Consider the following 21,196-nt stretch of genomic DNA (forward strand, 5'->3'; position numbering starts at 1 on the left):
GCCAGAAACAGGCACTACGAGGATGCGTGAAACGGTGCTCGCCGAAGTTGCACAAAGGAGTCCCACGTCGCCGGAGACCAACTTAGAAAGTCGTGCAATGCAGGTTAGAGTGCCGTGGACCCAGGCTTGGCTGTGCACACAGGATTTCCGCCGGAAGTGCACAGGGGCCGGAGAAGCTTGCAAAGTCGCGGTTCCCAGCAATGCAGCCCAGCGAGGTGAGGCAAGGACTTACCTCCACCAAACTTGGGCTGAAGAGTCACTGGACTGTGGGAGTCACTTGGACGGTGTCGCTGGATTCGAGGGACCTCGCTCGTCGTGCTGAGAGGAGACCCAAGGGACCGGAGATGCAGCTTTTTGGTGCCTGCGGTTGCAGGGGGAAGATTCCGTCGACCCACGGGAGATTTCTTCGGAGCTTCTGGTGCAGAGAGGAGGCAGACTACCCCCACAGCATGCACAAGCAGGAAAACAGTCGAGAAGGCGGCAGGATCAGCGTTACAGAGTTGCAGTAGTCGTCTTTGCTACTATGTTGCAGGTTTGCAGGCTTCCAGCGCGGTCAGCGGTCGATTCCTTATCAGAAGGTGAAGAGGGAGATGCAGAGGAACTCGGCTGAGCTCATGCATTCGTTATCTAAAGTTTCCCCAGAGACAGAGACCCTAAATAGCCAGAAAAGAGGGTTTGGCTACCTAGGAGAGAGGAAAGGCTACTAACACCTGAAGGAGCCTATCAGCAGGAGTCTCTGACGTCACCTGGTGGCACTGGCCACTCAGAGCAGTCCAGTGTGCCAGCAGCACCTCTGTTTCCAAGATGGCAGAGGTCTGGAGCACACTGGAGGAGCTCTGGACACCTCCCAGGGGAGGTGCAGGTCAGGGGAGTGGTCACTCCCCTTTCCTTTGTCCAGTTTCGCGCCAGAGCAGGGGCTAAGGGGTCCCTGAACCGGTGTAGACTGGCTTATGCAGAATTGGGCACATCTGTGCCCAACAAAGCATTTCCAGAGGCTGGGGGAGGCTACTCCTCCCCTGCCTTCACACCATTTTCCAAAGGGAGAGGGTGTCACACCCTCTCTCAGAGGAAGTTCTTTGTTCTGCCATCCTGGGCCAGGCCTGGCTGGACCCCAGGAGGGCAGCTGCCTGTCTGAGGGGTTGGCAGCAGCAGCAGCTGCAGAGAAACCCCAGGAAGGGCAGTCTGGCAGTACCAGGGTCTGTGCTACAGACCACTGGGATCATGGAATTGTACCAACAATGCCAGGATGGCATAGAGGGGGCAATTCCATGATCATAGACATGTTACATGGCCATATTCGGAGTTACCATGGTGAAGCTACATATAGGTAGTGACCTATATGTAGTGCACGCGTGTAATGGTGTCCCCGCACTCACAAAGTTCAGGGAATTGGCTCTGAACAATGTGGGGGCACCTTGGCTAGTGCCAGGGTGCCCTCACACTAAGTAACTTTGCACCTAACCTTTACCAGGTAAAGGTTAGACATATAGGTGACTTATAAGTTACTTAAGTGCAGTGTAAAATGGCTGTGAAATAACGTGGACGTTATTTCACTCAGGCTGCAGTGGCAGGCCTGTGTAAGAATTGTCAGAGCTCCCTATGGGTGGCAAAAGAAATGCTGCAGCCCATAGGGATCTCCTGGAACCCCAATACCCTGGGTACCTCAGTACCATATACTAGGGAATTATAAGGGTGTTCCAGTAAGCCAATGTAAATTGGTAAAAATGGTCACTAGCCTGTTAGTGACAATTTGAAAGTAATGAGAGAGCATCACCACTGAGGTTCTGGTTAGCAGAGCCTCAGTGAGACAGTTAGGCACCACACAGGGAACATATACATGCACACCTATGAGCACTGGGGCCCTATGTGACAGGGTCCCAGTGACACATACATATAGGCCACAAACCTATGAGCACTGGGGTCCTGACTAGCAGGATCCCAGTGACACATAACAACCATACTGAAAACATGGTGTTTTCACTATGAGCACTGAGGCCTGGCTATCAGGTTCCCAGTGAGACAGTGAAAACAGTGACAAAACACCCTGACATACACTCACAAACAGGCCAAAAGTGGGGGTAACAAGGCTAGAAAGAGGCTACCTTCTCACACAAGTGCTCTACAAAAAACCCCTGGTCTGCCCCCCGAGGACGCAGATAGTTAACTGTAAGCAGACTAGGACCGGAGTACCCCTGTTCTCCATAGGCGCCTGTGTGTTTTTGGCCCTCCTTTGACCTCTGCACCTGACCGGCCCTGTATTGCTGGTGCTGTGGCTTTGGGGTTGCCTTGAACCCTCAACAGTGTGCTGCCTATGCCCAGGAGACTGACTGTGTAAGTGCTTTAGTTACCTACAAAAACTACCCAAATCTTACCTCCCCCTGGAACTGTTGATTTGTGCACTGTGTCCGTTTTATCCAAAACTGTGTGTACTACCGTTTTAAATCAAAGGTCTAAACTTACCAGTGCGAAGTACCTTGCATTTGATGTACTTCCCTCAAATTAGAATCTTGTGGTTCTAAAATAAATTAAAGAAAATATATTTTCTATATAAAAGCCTATTGACCTGGAGTTAAGTCTTTGAGTGTGTGTTCCTCATTTAATGCCTGTGTGTGTACAACAAATGCTTAACACTACCCTCTGATAAGCCTTCTGCCCGACCACACAACCACAAAATAGAGCATTACTATTATCTAATTTTGCCACTATCAACCTCTAATGGGAACCCTTGGACCCTGTGTACATTATCTCTCACTGAGATAATATATACAGAGCCAACTTCCTACACTGGGTTCTTGCTGAGCAGGATCCCAATGAAAACAGTCTAAGCACACTGACAAACAGGCAAGAAGTGGGGTACCCATATCAAAAAGAGTGACTTTCCCACAAAGAACATTTTGGGGAGGAATTTATGAATATGCACTAGCCTGTAAGTAATAAGGCATGTATAAACCTTCCGGGGCATCTGCATACTGGAGTACCCACTCCCTCCTTCTAGGAGTATTCTTGCTTAATATTACACTATTCAGTTGCAAATCCTAGGGCTAAATCATTTTAGGAGTACAAATTTGTGTTTTGGGAGTTTTCAAAAGTGAATTTACACTTGTAGCTCAAGCCATATGTACATTGAAACTGAACTTCCCAGCACAAATGGGCTTATGTATTAGGCCAGTATGCATTCAGACTTTTGAGTTTTATGGATATACTAGGCACTAGATTTATGACCAGAGGGGTCTTTATTTCATTTAGAATGCATTTTAAGGATTAGTGAGACCAATAACATGCAATGTTCAAAATAAAAAGGTATCTAAGCAAGCATTTCAATTATAATTTCCGTAACTTATTTTACCTTTGCTCCTGACTGCTGGCACTACACTGTGCAGTAGGAGGATTATGCACAGCAGCTTCAGAGTTCTCCACCACCACATATTTACAAACAACATCTTGAGAGGTAGACAATTTTCCATCTTCACTGGAAAAGAACACACAAAAGATTTATTATTAGCGGTTACGTTTGGTAGGGTGAAAGGGGTGGTATGGAGAGTTCTAAGGACTTTTTGGAGGGTGCAAGTAGGGTGGAGGAGAAATGCAACATGCTGATGGACTGCATGAAACAGAAAACTGGTTTGGAAATAAAGCATGTGGCAGGTGAAAACATCCACCTTGGAAAGAATAAGCTAGAACGTCCAGAGAAGGAATTGACACTGAAAATAAACAATGCTTGATGGCCACATAACTGCGAAAATGCATTGAGGATTGGAGTGATTATGTAGAGCCTCATTAAAAAGTCCATTGTACATACCGATAGGATTTCAACACTCTGACGCCAACAGTTAGCAATAAAAAAAGAAATGTAGGTATATTTTAAGAAAGACTAATTCTATTCACAGATTAGAAAGATCCATACAATAGTTAAGAGTTGCATACGTTTTCGTTTTTCTTTTTTAATCTCACTCAATTCTTTCCCTCCAAATGACAGTTTTGTAAACTGTTATTGGAAAAGTTACTTACCTTCGGAAACACCTTATCTGGTAGAGTCACTATCTAGTTGCAGATTTCTTACCTTAGAATTTCCCCAGGCTTCAGTCTGGACCTGGAGATTTTTCTCCAGCAGTACCCCTGCGTCACATTAGGTGGCGTCTATCGGCTCCATGTCAGTCATCGGCATCGTGCGCACAGGACAAGATATCGAGGGTCCTATACACGTGCCACCCCAGCACGCCGTCAGTTGCTGTTCACAACTTTCCACGCCAGATGGGCAGAGCCATGAAGAACAATGACCACTGGCACATCAAATCTAGGGCCCTGAAAATGAGTCCCTAATAATCACTTTGCAGAGCAGGGAGGATGGGTGGGTCAGTAAGGAATCTGCAACTAGATATTGTCTCTATCAGGTAAGGCATTACCAAAGGTAAGTAACCTGACCATCTGATAGAGACATCAAGTTGCAGATCCCTTACCTTAGAATAGATACCCAAGCAATACCATCCCTTGAGGTGGGCCTGCAAAGGGGGAGACCAAACCATATACTAACTGGAATGCGAAAGTCAGTCCCCCCCACCCAAGAAAGTGGAATCTGTAGCAGAGGAGCTGGAGGAACTAGGAACCCCAAAAAGGTACCAGGGTGCCCCCCCCAGCGACCAGGAGAGAAGTAAGTACCTGGTTTCCCCTCAAACCCACAGGTGAACTTTGGAAAAGGACTGTGCATGGCCCAAGCAAGACTGGATGAAACCAAAGGTGGATCCTGAGAGAAGAAGACCCGAAAAAGAAGATGTAAGTGTAGGAAGTTGTCCTGGCTTGTAGTGGGTACCAAGGGGTACTTACACTCTGTACCAGGTCCAGTTATCCCTTAGTGTAGAAGAGGTGTTTCTAGCAGCTTAGGCTGATAGAAGGTAGCTATAGCAGAGCAGCTTAGGCTGAATTAGGAGACATGCAAAGCTCCTACTATACCACTGGTGTCATATGCACAATATCATAAGAAAACACAATACACAGAAATACTAAAAATAAAGGTACTATATTTTTATGACAATATGCCAAAAGTATCTCAGTGAGTACCCTCAGTATGAGGATGCCAAATATACACAAGATATATGTACACAATACCAAAAATATGCAGTAATAGCAAAAGGAAGTAATGCAAGCAATGTAAAGTTACAGTAGATTGCAATAGGAGCACATAGGTATAGGGGCAACACAAACCATATACTCCAAAAGTGGAATGCGAATCATGAATGGACCCCAAACCTATGTGAGCGTGTAGAGGGTCGCTGGCACTGGAAGAAAACAGTGAGGTTTAGAAAAATAGCCCACCCCAAGGCCCTGAAAAGTAGGTGTAAAGTGCACCTATAACCCCCAGAGAGCATAGAAGTCGTGATAGGGGGTTTCTGCAAGGAAGACCAACACCAGCAAAGCAACAACAGTGGATTTCCGGACCTGAGTACCTGTGGAACAAGGGGACCAAGTCCAAGAGTCGCGACAATGTCGAGAGTGGGCAGATGCCCAGGAAATGCCAGCTGAGGGTGCAAATAAGCTGCCACCGGATGGTAGAAGCTGTGGATTCTGCAAGAACGAAGAGGGCTAGCAACTTCCCCTTTGGAGGATGGATGTCCCACGTCGTGAAGAAGCTTGCAGAAGTGTTCCCACGCGGAAAGACAGCCAACAAGCCTTGCTAGCTTCAAGGGTCGCGGTTAGGGTTTTTGGATGCGGCTGTGGCCCAGGAGGGACCAGGATCTCGCCACTTGGATGAGGAGACAGAGGGGGCGCCCAACAAGTCAGGGAACCCTCACAGAAGCAGGCAGCACCCGCAGAAGTACCGGAACAGGCACTTGGAAGAGGAGTGAACCAGAGTCCACCCGAAGACACAAAAGGGAGTCCCACAACGCCGGAGGACAACTTAGAAGGTTGTGCACTGCAGGTTAGAGTGTCGGGGACCCAGGCTTGGCTGTGCACGAAGGAAATCCTGGAAGAGTGCACAGGAGCCGGAGCAGCTGCAAATCACGCAGTACCCAGCAATGCAGTCTAGCGTGGGGAGGCAAGGACTTACCTCCACCAAACTTGGACTGAAGAGTCACTGGACTGTGGGAGTCACTTGGACAGAGTTGCTGAGTTCCAGGGACCACGCTCGTCGTGCTGAGAGGGGACCCAGAGGACCGGTGATGCAGTCTTTTGTTGCCTGCTGTTGCGGGGGAAGATTTCGTTGTCCCACGGGAGATTTCTTCAGAGCTCCTGGTGCAGAAAGGAGGCAGGCTACCTCCTGAGCATGCACCACCAGGAAACAGTTGAGAAGGCGGCAGGATAAGTGATACAAGGTTGCAGTAGTCGTCTTTGCTACTTTGTTGCGGTTTTGCAGGCGTCCTGAGCAGTCAGCGGTCGATCCTTTGGCAGAAGGTGAAGAGAGAGATGCAGGGGAACTCTGGTGAGCTCTTGCATTCGGTATCTGAAGAATTCCCCAAAGCAGAGACCCTAAATAGCCAGAAAACGAGGTTTGGCTACCTAGGAAGAAGGATAGGCTAGTAACACAGGTAAGAGCCTATCAGAAGGAGTCTCTGACGTCACCTGCTGGCCCCGGCCACTCAGAGCAGTCCAGTGTGCCAGCACACCTCTGAATCCAAGATGGCAGAGGTCTGGGGCACGCTGGAGGAGCTCTGGGCACCTCCCCTGGGAGGTGCAGGTCAGGGGGGTGGTCACTCCCCTTTTCTTTGTCCAGTTGTGCGCCAGAGCAGGGCTGGGGGATCCCTGAACCGGTGTAGACTGGCTTATGCAGAGATGGGCACCATCTATGCCCATCAAAGAATTTCCAGAGGCTGGGGGAGGCTACTCCTCCCCAGCCCTGACACCTTTTTCCAAGGGGAGAGGGTGTAACACCCTCTCTCTGAGGAAGTCCTTTGTTCTGCCTTCCTGGGCCAAGCCTGGCTGGACCCCAGGAGAGCAGAAACCTGTCTGAGGGGTTGACAGCAGCAGCAGCTGCAGTGAAACCCCGGGGAAAGCAGGTTGGCAGTACCCGGGTCTGTGCTAGAGACTCGGGGGATCATGGAATTGCATTGGGGTGACAATTCCATGATCTTAGACATGTTACATGGCCATGTTCGGAGTTACCATTGTGACGCTATACAAAGGTAGTGACCTATGTATAGTGCACGTGTGAAATGGTGTCCCCGCACTCACAAAGTCCGAGGAATTTGCCCTGAACGATTTGGGGGCACCTTGGCTAGTGCCAGGGTGCCCACACACTAAGTAACTTAGCACCCAACCTTCACCAGGTGAAGGTTAGACATATAGGTGACTCATAAGTTACTTAAGTGCAGTGGTAAATGGCTGTGAAATAACGTGGACGTTATTTCACTCAGGCTGCAGTGGCAGGCCTGTGTAAGAATTGTCAGAGCTCCCTATGGGTGGCAAAAGAAATGCTGCAGCCCATAGGGATCTCCTGGAACCGCAACACCCTGGGTACCTCAGTACCATATACTAGGGAATTATAAGGATGTTTCAGTATGCCAATGTGAATTGGTGAAATTGGTCACTAGCCTGTTAGTGACTATTTAGAAAGCAGAGAGAGCATAACCACTGAGGTTCAGAGAGAGCATAACCACTGAGGTTCTGGTTAGCAGAGCCTCAGTGAGACATTTAGTCATCACACAGGGAACACATACAGGGCACACTTATGAGCACTGGGGCCCTGGCTGGCAGGGTCCCAGTGCCACATACACTAAAACAACATATATACAGTGAAATATGGGGGTAACATGCCAGGCAAGATAGTACTTTCCTACAGTAAGGAAATGCCTCCTTGGCATGGTTACCCCCTGACTTTTTGCCTTTGCTGATGCCAAGTTTTGATTGAAAGTGTGCTGGGACCCTGCTAACCAGGCCCCAGCACCAGTGTTCTTTCCCTAAATCTGACCCTTTGCTTCCACAATTGGCACAGCCCTGGCACTCAGATAAGTCCTGTGTAACTGGTACCCTTGGTACCAAGGGCCCTGACGCCAGGGAAGGTATCTAAGGGCTGAAGCATGTCTTATGCCACCCTGCGGACCCCTCACTCAGCACATGCACATTGCCTCACAGCTTGTGTGTGCTGGTGGGGAGAAAATGACTAAGTCGACATGGCACACCCCTCGGGGTGCCATGCCACCCTCACGCTGCCTGTAGCATAGGTAAGTCACCCCTCTAATAGGCCTTACAGCCCTAAGGCAGGGTGCACTATACCACAGGTGAGGGCATATGTGCATGAGCACTATGCCCCTACAGTGTCTAAGTAGCCATAAGAGTATATGGTTTGGGAGTTTGCCAAACACGAACTCCACTGTTCCATAATGGCTACACTGAAAACTGGGAAGTTTGGTATCAAACTTCTCAGCACAATAAATGCACACTGATGCCAGTGTGGAACCTATTTAACAAAGCACCCAGAGGGTATCTTAGCGATGCCCCCTGAATACCAGACTTCTAGTGTGGGGCTGACCAGTTTCTGCCAGCCTGGCACAACCAGACGAGTTGCTGGCCACATGGGGAGAGTGCCTTTGTCACTCTGTGGCCAGGAAAAAAAGCCTGCACTGGGTGGAGGTGCTTCTCACCTCCCCCTGAAGGAACTGTAACACCTGGCTGTGAGCCTCAAAGGCTCACCCCCTTTGTTACAGGGTCACAGGGCATCCCAGCTAGTAGAGATGCCCGCCCCTCCAGCCACTGCCCCCACTTTGGCGGCAAGGCTGGAGGAGATAATTAGAAAAACAAAGAGGAGCCACCCACCAGTCAGGACAGCCAGTAAGGTGCCCCGAGCTGAGGTAACACCTGCCTTTAGAAGTCCTTCATCTTAGTTTTGGAGGATTCCCCCAATAGGATTAGGGATGTGTCCCCCACCTCACAGGGAGGAGGAACAAAGAGGGTGTAGCCACCCTCAAGGACAGTAGGCATTGGCTACTGACCTCCCAGATCTAAACACACCCCTAAATTTAGGATTTAGGTGCACCCAAGAACCCAGGAAATCAGATTCCTGCAACCTGAAGAAAGGAGGACTGCTGACCTACAAGCCCTGCAGAGAAGACGGAAGACAACTGTTGCTTTGGCCCCAGCCCTACCGGCCTAACTCCTGACTCGAAAACCTGCAACCAGCGAGTCATCCGACAGGGACCAGCGACCTCTGAACCCTCCGAGGACTGCCCTGGACTACAGGAAATTCCCATGAGCAGCGGCTCTGCTCAATTTCAACAACAACTTTTGAACTTTAAAGAACTTCATTCTTCCCGCTGGAAGCGTGAGACTTCACACACTGCACCAGACGCCCCTGGCTCGGGATCAAGAGAACCAACACCACAGGGAGGACTCCACAGTGACTGCGACCCAGTAAGTAGCCCGAGACGACCCCCCTGCACCCCCCACAGTGACGCCTGCAGGGAGAATCCAGAGGCTCCCCCTGACCGCGACTGCCTGTAGCAAGGGACCCAACGTATGGACCAAGCATTGCACCCGCAGCCCCCAGGACCTGAAGGAACCGAACCTCACTGCAGGAGTGACCCTCAGGCAACCCTCTGCTTAGCCCAGGTGGTGGCTGTCCCGAAAAGCTCCCCCCTGTGCCTGTCAGCACCGCTAGAGTGACCCCCGGGACCCTCCATTTAAACCAATACAAAACCCGACACCTGCTTTGCACACTGCACCCGGCCACCCCTGTGCCACTGAGGGTGTGTTTTGTGTTCCTACTTGTGTCCCCCACCCAGTGCTCTACAAAATCCCCCTGGTCTGCCCCCCGAGGACGCAGGTACTCACCTGCTGGCAGACTGGAACCGGAGCACCCCGGTTCTCCATAGGCGCCTATGTGTTTTGAGCGCCTCTTTGACCTCTGCACCTGACCGGCCCTGAGCTGCTGGTGTGGTAACTTTGGGGTTGCCTTGAACTCCCAACAGTGGGCTGCCTATGCCCAGGAACTGAGACTTGTAAGTGTCTTACTTACCTCACAAACAAACCATTACTTACCTCCCCCAAGAACTGTTGATTTTTGCACTGTCCACTTTTAAAATAGCTTTTTGCCATTTTGACTAAAACTGTGTAGGTTACTGCTCTAATTCAAAGTTCCTAACTTACCTGTGTGAAGTACCTTGCATTTTACGTATTTACTTCAAATCTTGAATCTTGTGGTTCTAAGATAAATTAAGAAAATGTATTTTTCTATATAAAAACTATTGGCCTGGAGTTAAGTCTTTGAGTGTGTGTTCCTCATTTATTGCCTTTGTGTGTACAACAAATGGTTACAGATATGCCCTCACATGTAATATAATGGACCCTGCCTTAGGGCTGTAAGGCCTGCTAGAGTGGTTACTTACATATATTACATGCAATGTTTAAGGGACACAGCACACAAGCTATGTGCTGTGTCATGTTTTTAATTTTGGTAGCACCTTGTCATGCAGCCTGCATTGGCAGTCTGCATAAGGTTAGTGCTGGATCCCTCAGAGTGGCACAAGTTGTACTGAAGCTCTGAGGGGCCCTATTCAGTACCCATTCCCTAGGTACCAGGGGTACCGTTTACTAGGGATGTCCAGGGGTCTGAAGTGCCTGGTCCCTTGGGGATCAAGTGACCAGGTGTCTTGTTTTAGTCAAGGGACACTGGTACTGGGACCTGGTTAGCAGGAACCCGGTGCACTTCAGTCAAAGTTGCATCTACAAACCAGCCTAAAAGTGTATGTTTGGGGGGATATTGCAACCAGAACTCAGATCCCTACATGAGGTGAAGCCAAGGAATGCTTTGCCTTCTTACACCTTGACTTACCCCATTGTCCAGAGGACTTGGAGTGGGACGATGAAGTTGGGGAGGATTCCGCAATCAAACTCAAGACCTTCCTCTCAACTGAGATCAGGAATTATGTGGAGCCGAGCGCCGGGCCACAATCAGCTTTAGGGACTTCTCCCTCAAAGCTTTCGGATTTATGGCCTGGCACTCGGAATACAACTTAGGGTCACGGCTGCGCTCCACACACCAAAGGCAAATGAGATGCAGATCCGACACAGACATCGCCCGATGATAGGACCTGCATAGAACCCTGTCTTAAGAAAAGACATCCCATGACGCCCCAGGAGTAGAAATACCTAAAAAGAATTCTGACAAAAGTTGAAAAAAGATCAGTCAAAGAACGACTGAGGGACAGCACTGGATGGCGCAGAAAGAAAAGAACGGATGTCAGCTTACCAGGGTGATGCCTAAATAGGACCGGCAACAACATATCCGCCATGCACGATGCTGACCCAGAGCCGATCGACGATACCCAACGGTGCACAAGTGTACTGCTCAAGATAAATCTCTGGATCTAGACTGACGCCTGGGGAAATTCCATGGTAAGGAATCTGCAACTACATGTCTCTAACAGATAATGTTTTTCAAAAGTTGTGAAAAACATTTTCAAACGAGGCTTTCTCTAATACAAATGAATTTCTGTAAGAACTAGATATAATCTAATACAGAACATTTTTATATCATATTTTGAGTAAGGGTAGCTTGTGATGCAAAACAAGATGGTCTGTGGGCTTACCATAGTCCCTGCCATTTACTGAAAACAGTGCACCTCATGCTTTACAAGGAAACCCACTCGCAAATGGTCAAGACTAAGTGAATTATGTTAGGACTCTGAAGCCCAGTGGAAAAGATACACACTTTAAAATAAAGGTGATAAAACATCTGGCAGAGAGTTGTTCTTAAACATCAGACCTAAAAAGAATGATATACATAAAATTAACTTGGAAATAACCAACAACAGGTTACATGAGCCTGATACAATAAATCAATCTTTAGAGCTATTATGAGGTTGCTTGTACACTCTTGAGTAGAAATGACTTAATCTGATGTGTTCAATAAAGTGCTTCATTGTGAACATACCTTTTAAAAACAGCAGTTTCTGTTTTAGCATCCACCGTAAGACTAAGGGTTTCTTTCATACTACCATTCATTACAGTCTCGGTTACTTGGTCTGCATTTTCTGTTTCATCTTCACCATCAGAGCTTGCCTCCATAGCTACTGATCCCAATACTGAAAAAAGAGCATTTTAGGAACATCATAAGGCATTTTGCATCATAAATCAGAAGGATAATTTTATTAATTAATCTGTTTTCATAATGTATATAGACCTTTAGAAGAATAGGAACAATATGGTGCTAAGCTCATCTAACTACTTCACTTCTTTCTGGAGGAAGAGTTTATTTACCTGCAGTAATGATCTATCTGGCGGATACTCTACCTGCAGATTTCTCACCTATAGAATAGTCACCAGTTTCCATTACTTGGTTTCCCAGCCTTCGAGGCAAGTGAAAATCAACATTGATAGAGTAGTGCGGAAAAAAAACCTGAAAGTGAAACCTTATTAACTTTCTCCAGAACACATCTGTCAAGTGGGAGGTTGTCAGGTCAGTGAGGAAAATGCAGGCAGATCGAATATCCACCAGAAAGATAGTTACCATTGGGAACTAACTTTCTTCTGATGGATACTTCCACCTGCAGATTCCTCCCCATTTGGAGGAAGTTTAATGGATGGTTAGAGACGTACACCACAAAGAACAACCCTGACAGAGTGCCCACCCAAACACTTTAGAAACCAGACAGTAGTGTTTGGCAAAAGTGTGCAGGGTTGCTAATGTTGCAGCCTAGCGGAACTCTGTAGGGGTATCCCATGCCAAAGCATAAATTGTGGATATGGCACTGGTGGAATGGACCCCGAATCCTTCCCTCTCGGTCAAAGCATAGCAGGTTTTGATGCACAGGATGTTCCATCTCGAGAGGGTTATTTTATCTACCACTTTAACCTTCATAGCACTGTGATAACTAACAAATAACTGGTCATCGATTCGTATGTCTTTGGTGCAGTCCTGCTTGTAGTTGACCACCTGTCTAGGATCCAACCAATCCAGTCGCTCCTCTTCCTTCGTGGAATTAAGGATAGAAGCATGGAGTGTGATTGACTGTCCTAGGTGGAAAGGGGTTACTTACTACTGGAAGGAAAGCAATCCTGGTTCGCAACACTAATTTGTCTGGATAAAAAGAGGTAAAAGGGAGACAGGAACTGAGAGCTTATAACTTGTTTGCAAATCTAGCTCAGATGAGAGAACTATTTAGGGGTGCAAATGAAGTCCCCATAAGAAAAGTCAAAACTAAATTAGGGTATCACTGGGGCCCAACTTAGGAGGATGGAGAATGCACATTCGCAAACCTCTTAAAAAAAAAAAAAGACATAACAATAGGGGACTTGAAAAGGTATGGCTGGTTCTGCACACAGAGGAATGCAGACAAGTTAGATAAACACCTCTTGACATTGCTTGATCCGCTGAGCAAGAGATAGTGTGTCCAGCAGGACCCCAGACAGATTGGCCTGCAAGGGTTAAGTGGTTGACATTGTTCACACACCATGTAACAAAGTTACTCCAACTGCTTGACTATAAAGATTTGGTGGCGGGACAAAGCACTCACAGAATGGTGTCTGATTTCCCCCCCCCCTCAATCTCCAAGCACGTAGGTGAAGGCTCAATGACTGGGGTTGAGTGTCATTCTTCTCGATTGGGAGAGAAGGGCCAGCCTAAATGGAAGTGGTGCAGAGGGACACCTGGAGAAGCCTAGGAGGTTTGCAAACCACCTCCAATTCAGGGGTGCTGAGAATGTATTGGGCCAGTCTTAGCAAATCTTTGTGAGAACATGTGAAATCAAGGGTATTTGGGGGGGAGAACTGGTAATGCAAGCAAAAAATCCACCTCAACTTAAGCGCGTCACCTAAGGCTCCCATCAACAGGTACCGGAATGTGACGAAATGCCAGGCACTGTGCATTTTCCAAGAAAGCAAACCAGTCCACCTGTGGAGTGCCCCAATGAATAAACATGTCCTGGACTACCTTCAGTAGAAGATGGCACTCATGGAAGGAAGGCTAACACCATCTTAGGCTGTTAGCTCTCAGATTTAGAGACACTGATACGTGGTTGGCTGAGAGCAAAATCCCTTGGCAGTGTGCTCAAAACCAAAGGCTTAACATTTCCAGGGAAAGGAAGTGAGACCCTACTCTACCTTGCTTGTTCATGTACCACATCACTGTTGTGTTGTCCATCAAGATCTGGATGGATCAACCTTGGATGGAGGATAGGAAGGTGTAGGAGGCTGGCCTGGCTTATAGTACTTACACCCTGTGCCAGGTCCAGTTATCCCTTATTAGTAGAATAGAGGTGATTCTAGCAGCTTAGGCTGATAGAAGGTAGCTATGGCAAAGCAGCTTAGGCTGAACTAGGAGACATGCAAAGCTCCTACTATACCACTTATATCATATAGCACAATATCATAAGAAAACACAATACACAGAGTTACTGAAAATAAAGGTACTTTATTTTTATGACAATATGCCACAAGTATCTCAGTGAGTGCCCTCAGTAAGAAGGTAAGTAATATACACAAGTTATATGTACACAAACCCAAAACAGGAAAGTAAGAGTCAGAAAAGTAATGCAAACAGTGTGGAAAAATAGGGTACAATAGGCAAACATAGGTCTAGGGGCAACACAAACCATATACTCCAAAAGTGGAATGCGAATCACGAATGGGCCCCAGACCTATGGGAGCTTGTAGAGGGTCGCTGGAACTGTAAGAAAACAGTCAGGGTGTACAAGATACCCCACCCCAAGACCCTAAAAAGTAGGAGTAAAGTACACCTACTACCCCAAAAGGACACAATAGTCGTGATGGGGGATTCTGCAAGAACCACAAACACCAGCAAAGCACTGAAGACGGATTCCTGGACCTGAGGACCTGCAAGGCAAGGGGACCAAGTCCAAGAGTCGCGATAGTGTCCGGGAGGGGGGCAGGAGCCCAGGAAACCCCGGATGAAGCTGTAAGGAAGCTGCCTCCAGATGGAAGAAGCTTAGGATTCTGCAGCAACAAAGAGAGCTAGGAACTTCTCCTTTGGACGGAAGATGTCCCACGGCATGCTGAAGGTTGCAGAAGTGTTCCCAAGCAGAAATACTGCAAACAAGCCTTGCTAGCTGCAAGGGTCGCAGTATAGGTTTTTGGGTGCTGCTGGAAGGACCAGGATGTCGCCCCTTGGAGGAGGAGACAAAGGGGCGCTCGGCAACTCAGAGAGCCCCCACAGAAACAGGCAGCACCCGTAGAAGTACCCGAACAGGCACTTAGAAGATTTGTGAACCGGACCTGGCTCAGAGTCACATAGTCACGACGTCAGAGGCCAACTCAGGGGGTTGAGCACTGTAGGACGGGGTGCTGGGGACCCAGGCTAGGCTGTGCACGAAGGAAGTCCTGGAGGAATGCACAGGAACTGAAGCAGCTGCAAATCACGCAGTACACAGGTTTGTAGTCTAGCGTGGGGAGGCAAGGACTTACCTCCACCAAACTTGGACTGAAGGATCACTGGACTGTGGGAGTCACTTGGATAGAGTTCCTGTGTTCCAGGGACCACACTCGTCAGGATGAGAGGGGACCCAGTGGACCGGTGATGCAGTCTTTTGGTGATTCTGTCGACCAACAGGAGATTTCTTCTTGGCTTCCAGTGCAGGGTAAAGGCAGATGACCCTCAGAGCATGCACCACCAGGAAACAGTTTAGAAAGCTGGCAGGATGAGGCGCTACAATGTTGCTGGTAGTCGTCTTGCTACTTTGTTGCGGTTTTGCAGGCGTCCTGGAGCAGTCAGCGGTCTATCCTTGGCAGAAGTCGAAGAGCGAAGTGCAGAGGAACTCTGGTGGGCTCTTGCATTCGTTATCTGAAGAATACCCCAGAGCAGAGACCCTCAATAGCCAGAAAAGGAGGTTTGGCTACCAAGGAAGGAGGATTGGCTACCAAGAGGGGTAAGAGCCTATCAGAGGGGGTCTCTGACGTCACCTGCTGGCACTGGCCACTCAGAGCAGTCCAGTGTGCCCCCAACACCTCTAAATCCAAGATGGCAGAGGTCTGGGACACACTGGAGGAGCTCTGGGCACCTCCCCTGGGAGGTACTGGTCAGGGGAGTGGTCACTCCCCTTTCCTTTGTCCAGTTTCACGCCAGTTCAGGGCTGGGGGATCCCTGAACCGGTGTAGACTGGCTTATGCAGAGATGGGCACCATCTGTGCCCATCAAAGCATTTCCAGAGGCTGGGGGAGGCTACTCCTCCCAGCCATTCACACCTATTTCCAAAGGGAGAGGGTGTAACACCCTCTCTTAGAGGAAATCCTTTGTTCTGCCTTCCTGGGCCAGGGCTGCCTGGACCCCAGGAGGGCAGAATCCTGTCTGAGGGGTTGGCAGCAGCAGCAGCTGCATTGGAAACCCCGGAAAGGCAGTTTGGCAGTACCCGGGTTCTGTGCTAGAGACCCAGGGGATCATGGAATTGTCCCCCCCAATACCAGAATGGTATTGGGTGACAATTTCATGATCTTAGACATGTTACATGGCCATGTTCGGAGTTGCCATTGTAACGCTATACACAGGTAGTGAGTGACCTGTGTATAGTGCACGTGTGTAATGGTGTCCCTGCACTCACAAAGTTCAGGGAATTTGCCCTGAACAATGTGGGGGCACCTTGGCTAGTGCCAGGGTGCCCATACACTAAGTAACTTGGCACACAACCTTCACCAGGTGAAGGTTAGACATATAGGTGACTTATAAGTTAATTATGTGCAGTGAAAAATGGCTGTGAAATAACGTGGACGTTATTTTACTCAGGCTGCAGTGGCAGGTCTGTGTGAGAATTGTCTGAGCTCCCTATGGGTGCCAAAAGAAATGCTGCAGCCCGTAGGGATCTCCTGGAACCCCAATACCTTGGGTACCTGAGTACCATATACAAGGGAATTATATAGGTGTACCAGTGTGCCAATGAGAATTGGTAAATTTAGTCACTAGCCTGCAATGACAAATTTAGAAAGCAGAGAGAGCATAAACACTGAGGTTCTGGTTAGCAGAGCCTCAGTGATACAGTTAGGCACCACACAGGGAACACATACAGGGCACATACTATGAGCACTGGGGTCCTGCCTAGTAGGATCCCAGTAACACAGGGGCTAAAACATACATAGAAAATGGGGGTAACATGCCAGGCAAGATGGTACTTTCCTACAGAACGCCTGAAGGACCAGTCAAATTGCCTCCAGCTCCAACAGGCTGATGTGAAGATCACTGGCATCTGATCTTCAGATGGGCTTCCCACCCTAAGGTAAAGCAAACAATCACTACCACTGTCATGGCCAGAGGTGGAGTAAAGGTCATCCCAGAGCTCAGGTTCACCTTGTTCCTCCTCTAAGCCACTTTCACTGCAGCACTGGGTGGGGGGTGGGGGGGTCACAGTGGAGTCAGTCAGATCTTCACAGTACTGTAGCCACTGCCTGCAGAGGCACCACGGCAGCTAAAATGTCTGTGCGTGACTAGGAGAATGCAGGAAGCCAGCAGACCTAGGAATCTTAGTACTTCCAGGACTGGAACCCTTGGCCCTTGCTGGAAAGAACCATCCCCTGGATGTCACTGACCCTTTGTGGTGGAGAAAAGGCAGGAAGAAGGATGGTACCTACTAAACACACCATGAACTGGAGTCGCTGGCAGAGCTGGACTGGAAATATTGAAGCAGCTTTAATGTGGTAATCTGCTCCAATAACTAGTTCAGAGCCTGGCATCAGGGACTGGTATTGAGAGTCCTACCAATCCCTGGGGGTGGGACTGTTTTCTCAAGGAGGAAGAGGATTTTGCCTTGCTATAGAACATTTTGTGGGGCAATAGTTCTTGAGCGATGGGTCTCTGTGAACTTACTTGAAGGAGAAGGGGAACACTCTGGCATTATCAGTGGAGGCCTTGGCTAAAAATAGCCTAGTGTCTTGCTTGCTGATGCCCTTCATTTTCTTTAAGGAACAGGAGTTGCATGCTGAGGGGTCGTACTTTGCTGCAAAACAACAAGTTGTCAACTAGTGCCTTAAAGATGCATCCATCAGAATCATTTGAACTCCCCTAGGTGAGTACTGAGTGTAGGAAAGTACCCCTTTTGGCATTGTTACCACCCCCATAAGCAATATGCCCCTACAATGTTTAAGTGCATTCTTAAGCATTGTAAGCGCAATGTGGCCATATTAAGTACATGGTCTGGAAGTTTGCCATTACAAATTCCACAGCTCCATGATGGCTTCACTGAAGACAGGGAAGTTTGGTACCAAACTTCTTAGCACAAAAAAAATATACTTCTTAGCACAATAAACCCATACTGATTCCAGTGCTGGATTTATTGTAAAATGCAAACAGAGGGCATCTTAGAGATACCCCCTGTAGTTTCCCCCACCCTTTAGTGCAGGGGTTACCAGTCTGTGTCAGCCTGCCACTAGCAGACATGTTTCTAACACCATGGGGTAAGAGCCTCTGTGCTCTCTGGGGTCCAAATCAAGGCCTGCTCTGGGTGGAGGTGCGTCACACCACCCCCCTGCAGGAACTGTAACGTTTAGTGGTGAGCCTCAAAGGCTCAGGCCGCCTATTACAGTGCCCATAGGGCACTCCAGCTAGTGGAGATGACACCCTCCCTGCCCCGTCCCTCCCGTCGAGGCCCCACTTGAGGCAGCAGGTCAGGTGGGAAAATTAGGTCAAACAGGGAGGAGTGACCACTGCAGCTAGGATCACTCCCTAAGGAATCTAGAGCTGAAGTGTCCCCCACCTTGCAGAATCCTCCACCTTGTTTTGGAGGCGAGGGAACAATAGAGATGGGGAAGTGAGAGCACAGGAAGGGTGTTGCCACCCTCGGGTACAGTAGCTTTAGGAAGCTGGCCTGGTGTGTGGTGAACACCTATGGTATTATCACATTCTGCCAGGTCCAGGTATCCCCTTATTAGTGAAGTGTAGACAGTGTCTTGAATACAGGCTCTCTAGAGGTAGCCGTGGATGAGCACACAAGGGTTATCTAGGAGACACGCAAAGCTCATGCAATACCACTTATAGTTACACTTGAAAGAACCACACAGTGTTACAAAAAAAAGTTACTTTATTTTAGTGACACAAATACCAAATTACTACATAAGAAATTATCCAATAGGAGGTAAGTAAACACACTATTGAATTGACAGTAGCAATCAGAAATAGGCATAAAATAGCAGTAGAAAGCAGTGAAAAGCAATATGCAATACTGAAGGCCTTGGTAGGGGGGAAGAGGGGAACCAAACCAAATTGTAAAAAAGTGGACTGCCAATATCTGGTCCCCAACCAAGGAAGTGGAATCAGTAGAGGGGAGCTAGAGGAACTAGAAAACCCCTAAGGTAAGTACCAGAGTGCCCCCCACTGGTCTTCACCAAACCAACCCAAAGGAATTCAGAAAAGGATATTGCAAGACCTAGAAAAGACTGCAAGAAACCAAAGGTGGATCCTGGAAGAGAATGTGAACAAGTCGAGATCACACAGTGTCCAGTGGTAGCATGAGCCACTACCCACCCGTCGGTGGATGCAGGAGTTGGTTGACAGTGAGACGAAGACCTTCAGGAAAGCAGCCCTGAAGCAGATTAAGAGTTCCTGGGTGATGCAGTCGACATCCCATGCCAGTTGAAGGATTGTAGTCAGTCGGGAGCAGGTGACCCTCAGCACTGCAGAGTCCGAAGAAGATGTGGCAACCACAGAAGAGCCACATGTAAGGAGACCAGGAGTTGCAGGGATGCCCACACAGCACACCTGAGGAGTGGTCCCACACATGCAGGGGACTGGCTGTGTCTCACAGGAAAGCATGCTGAGGGCTTGGGCTACACGGAGCCTGAAGATCCCTTGGAGGACATGCCAACAGGCCTTGGTAGCTGCAAGAGACGCAGTGCATGGGGGTACTGTCTTGCGTGGGAAGGCAAGTGTTTATCTTACACAAAGAGGACCACTCCAGACCACCATCCTTGATGCAGGATCCACGCAGTCGGTCGTCATTACAGTTGGTGCCTGGGGATGGAGAGAACAGACTCCTTCACTCCAAGGAAGATTCCTTCTTGCTTCTTGTGCAGGCTGAAGACTTGCTGCCCTTAGAGGATGCAGAGCCAGGGAAATGTTACAATTGCTGGAGGGAGACGGAGAAACAATGATGCAGAGCCATCGCTGTAGCTGCAGATTGTAGGTTCCTGTGGAGTCCAGTTGCGATTCCAGTAGCCAGAAGTCAAAGTAAACGTTGCAGAGGAGTCCTGCTGGAGTCTTGCATATCGAATCTGAGGACCCACCCAAGATAGAGACTCTAAATAGCCCTGGAAGGAGGATTAGTCACCTACCCAGGTGACCACATAACAGAAGGGGGCTGTGCCGTCTCCTGCCTGACCTGGCTACTCAGATACTCTGAGACCTCTGTCCACCTTGGATTCAAGATGGCAGGGCCATCTGGAGGAGCTCTGGGCACAACTTCTCGGGTGTTGATTGTAGGAGGCTGGCCTGGTTTGTAATGGGTACCTAAGGTACTTACACCTTATACCAGGTCCAGTTATCCCTTATTAGTGAAATGTAGTAGTGCTCTAGCAGCTTAGACCGACTAGAGGTAGCTGTAGCAGAGAAGCTGAGGCTTAACTAGGAGACATGCAAAGCTCCTGCATTACCACCATAGTTACACAGTACTTATGCACAATAAAAGACAATACTCAGTGTTACCAAAAATAAAGGTACTTTATTTTAGTGGCACAAGGCCAAAAATATCTTAGAGGCAGTACTTCTGAAGGTAAGTATTATACACAATATAATAGTAACCAATATCAGGCAAGTAAACAGTCATAGAATAGTGCAAACAGTAGAAAATACAATAAATTGCAACGGGCCTAGGGGCAACACAAACCACATACTAAAATAGTGGAATGCAAATGTCGAATTCCTCCCTAGGCAAGTGTAGTGTGTAGAGGGGGTGCTGGGAGTGTAGGGAAACACCAAATGTAAGTGAAGTACCCCACTCCAGAGCCCAGGAAAGCAGGAGTAAAGTACAGCAAGTTTCCTCAGGACACACTATAAGTTGTGATAAAGGATTATGCAAGAACCAAGCAACACTGCAAGCAACAAACAATGGATTCCTGGACCTGAAGACCTGTGGAGAGAGGAGACCAAGCCCAGAGGTCAAAGTAGAGTCCAAGGAGGACAGGAGCCCCTGCCAACCTGGAAGAAGGTGCAAAAGTGGATTCTCTGGTCAGAAGAAAAGTACAGAAAACCACCAAAGAAGATGGCTGTGGGTTCTTGCTTGGTGCAGGTGATGTCCCACGTCGAGTTGTTGGATGCAGACTGTTTGCGTTGCTGGAT

General features: G+C 48.5%; 1 protein-coding gene across 6 annotated transcripts in view; it reads right to left on the minus strand.

Annotated features, from left to right (window-relative positions):
- The window catches only part of PPP6R3 (protein phosphatase 6 regulatory subunit 3), a 1,278,047-nt gene that overhangs the window by 83,281 nt on the left and 1,173,570 nt on the right, over positions 1–21,196 (minus strand). For all 6 annotated transcript variants that reach the window (XM_069223039.1, XM_069223035.1, XM_069223038.1 and 3 more), the window contains 2 exons: positions 11,861–12,011; positions 3,347–3,469 (listed from right to left, as the gene is read on the minus strand). In XM_069223039.1, the coding sequence (XP_069079140.1) occupies positions 3,347–3,469; positions 11,861–12,011 (274 nt within the window). The remainder of the gene's footprint in view (positions 1–3,346; positions 3,470–11,860; positions 12,012–21,196) is intronic.

The sequence above is a fragment of the Pleurodeles waltl genome, chromosome 3_1 (genome assembly GCF_031143425.1).
Source record: "Pleurodeles waltl isolate 20211129_DDA chromosome 3_1, aPleWal1.hap1.20221129, whole genome shotgun sequence".
Lineage (NCBI taxonomy): Eukaryota > Metazoa > Chordata > Amphibia > Caudata > Salamandridae > Pleurodeles > Pleurodeles waltl.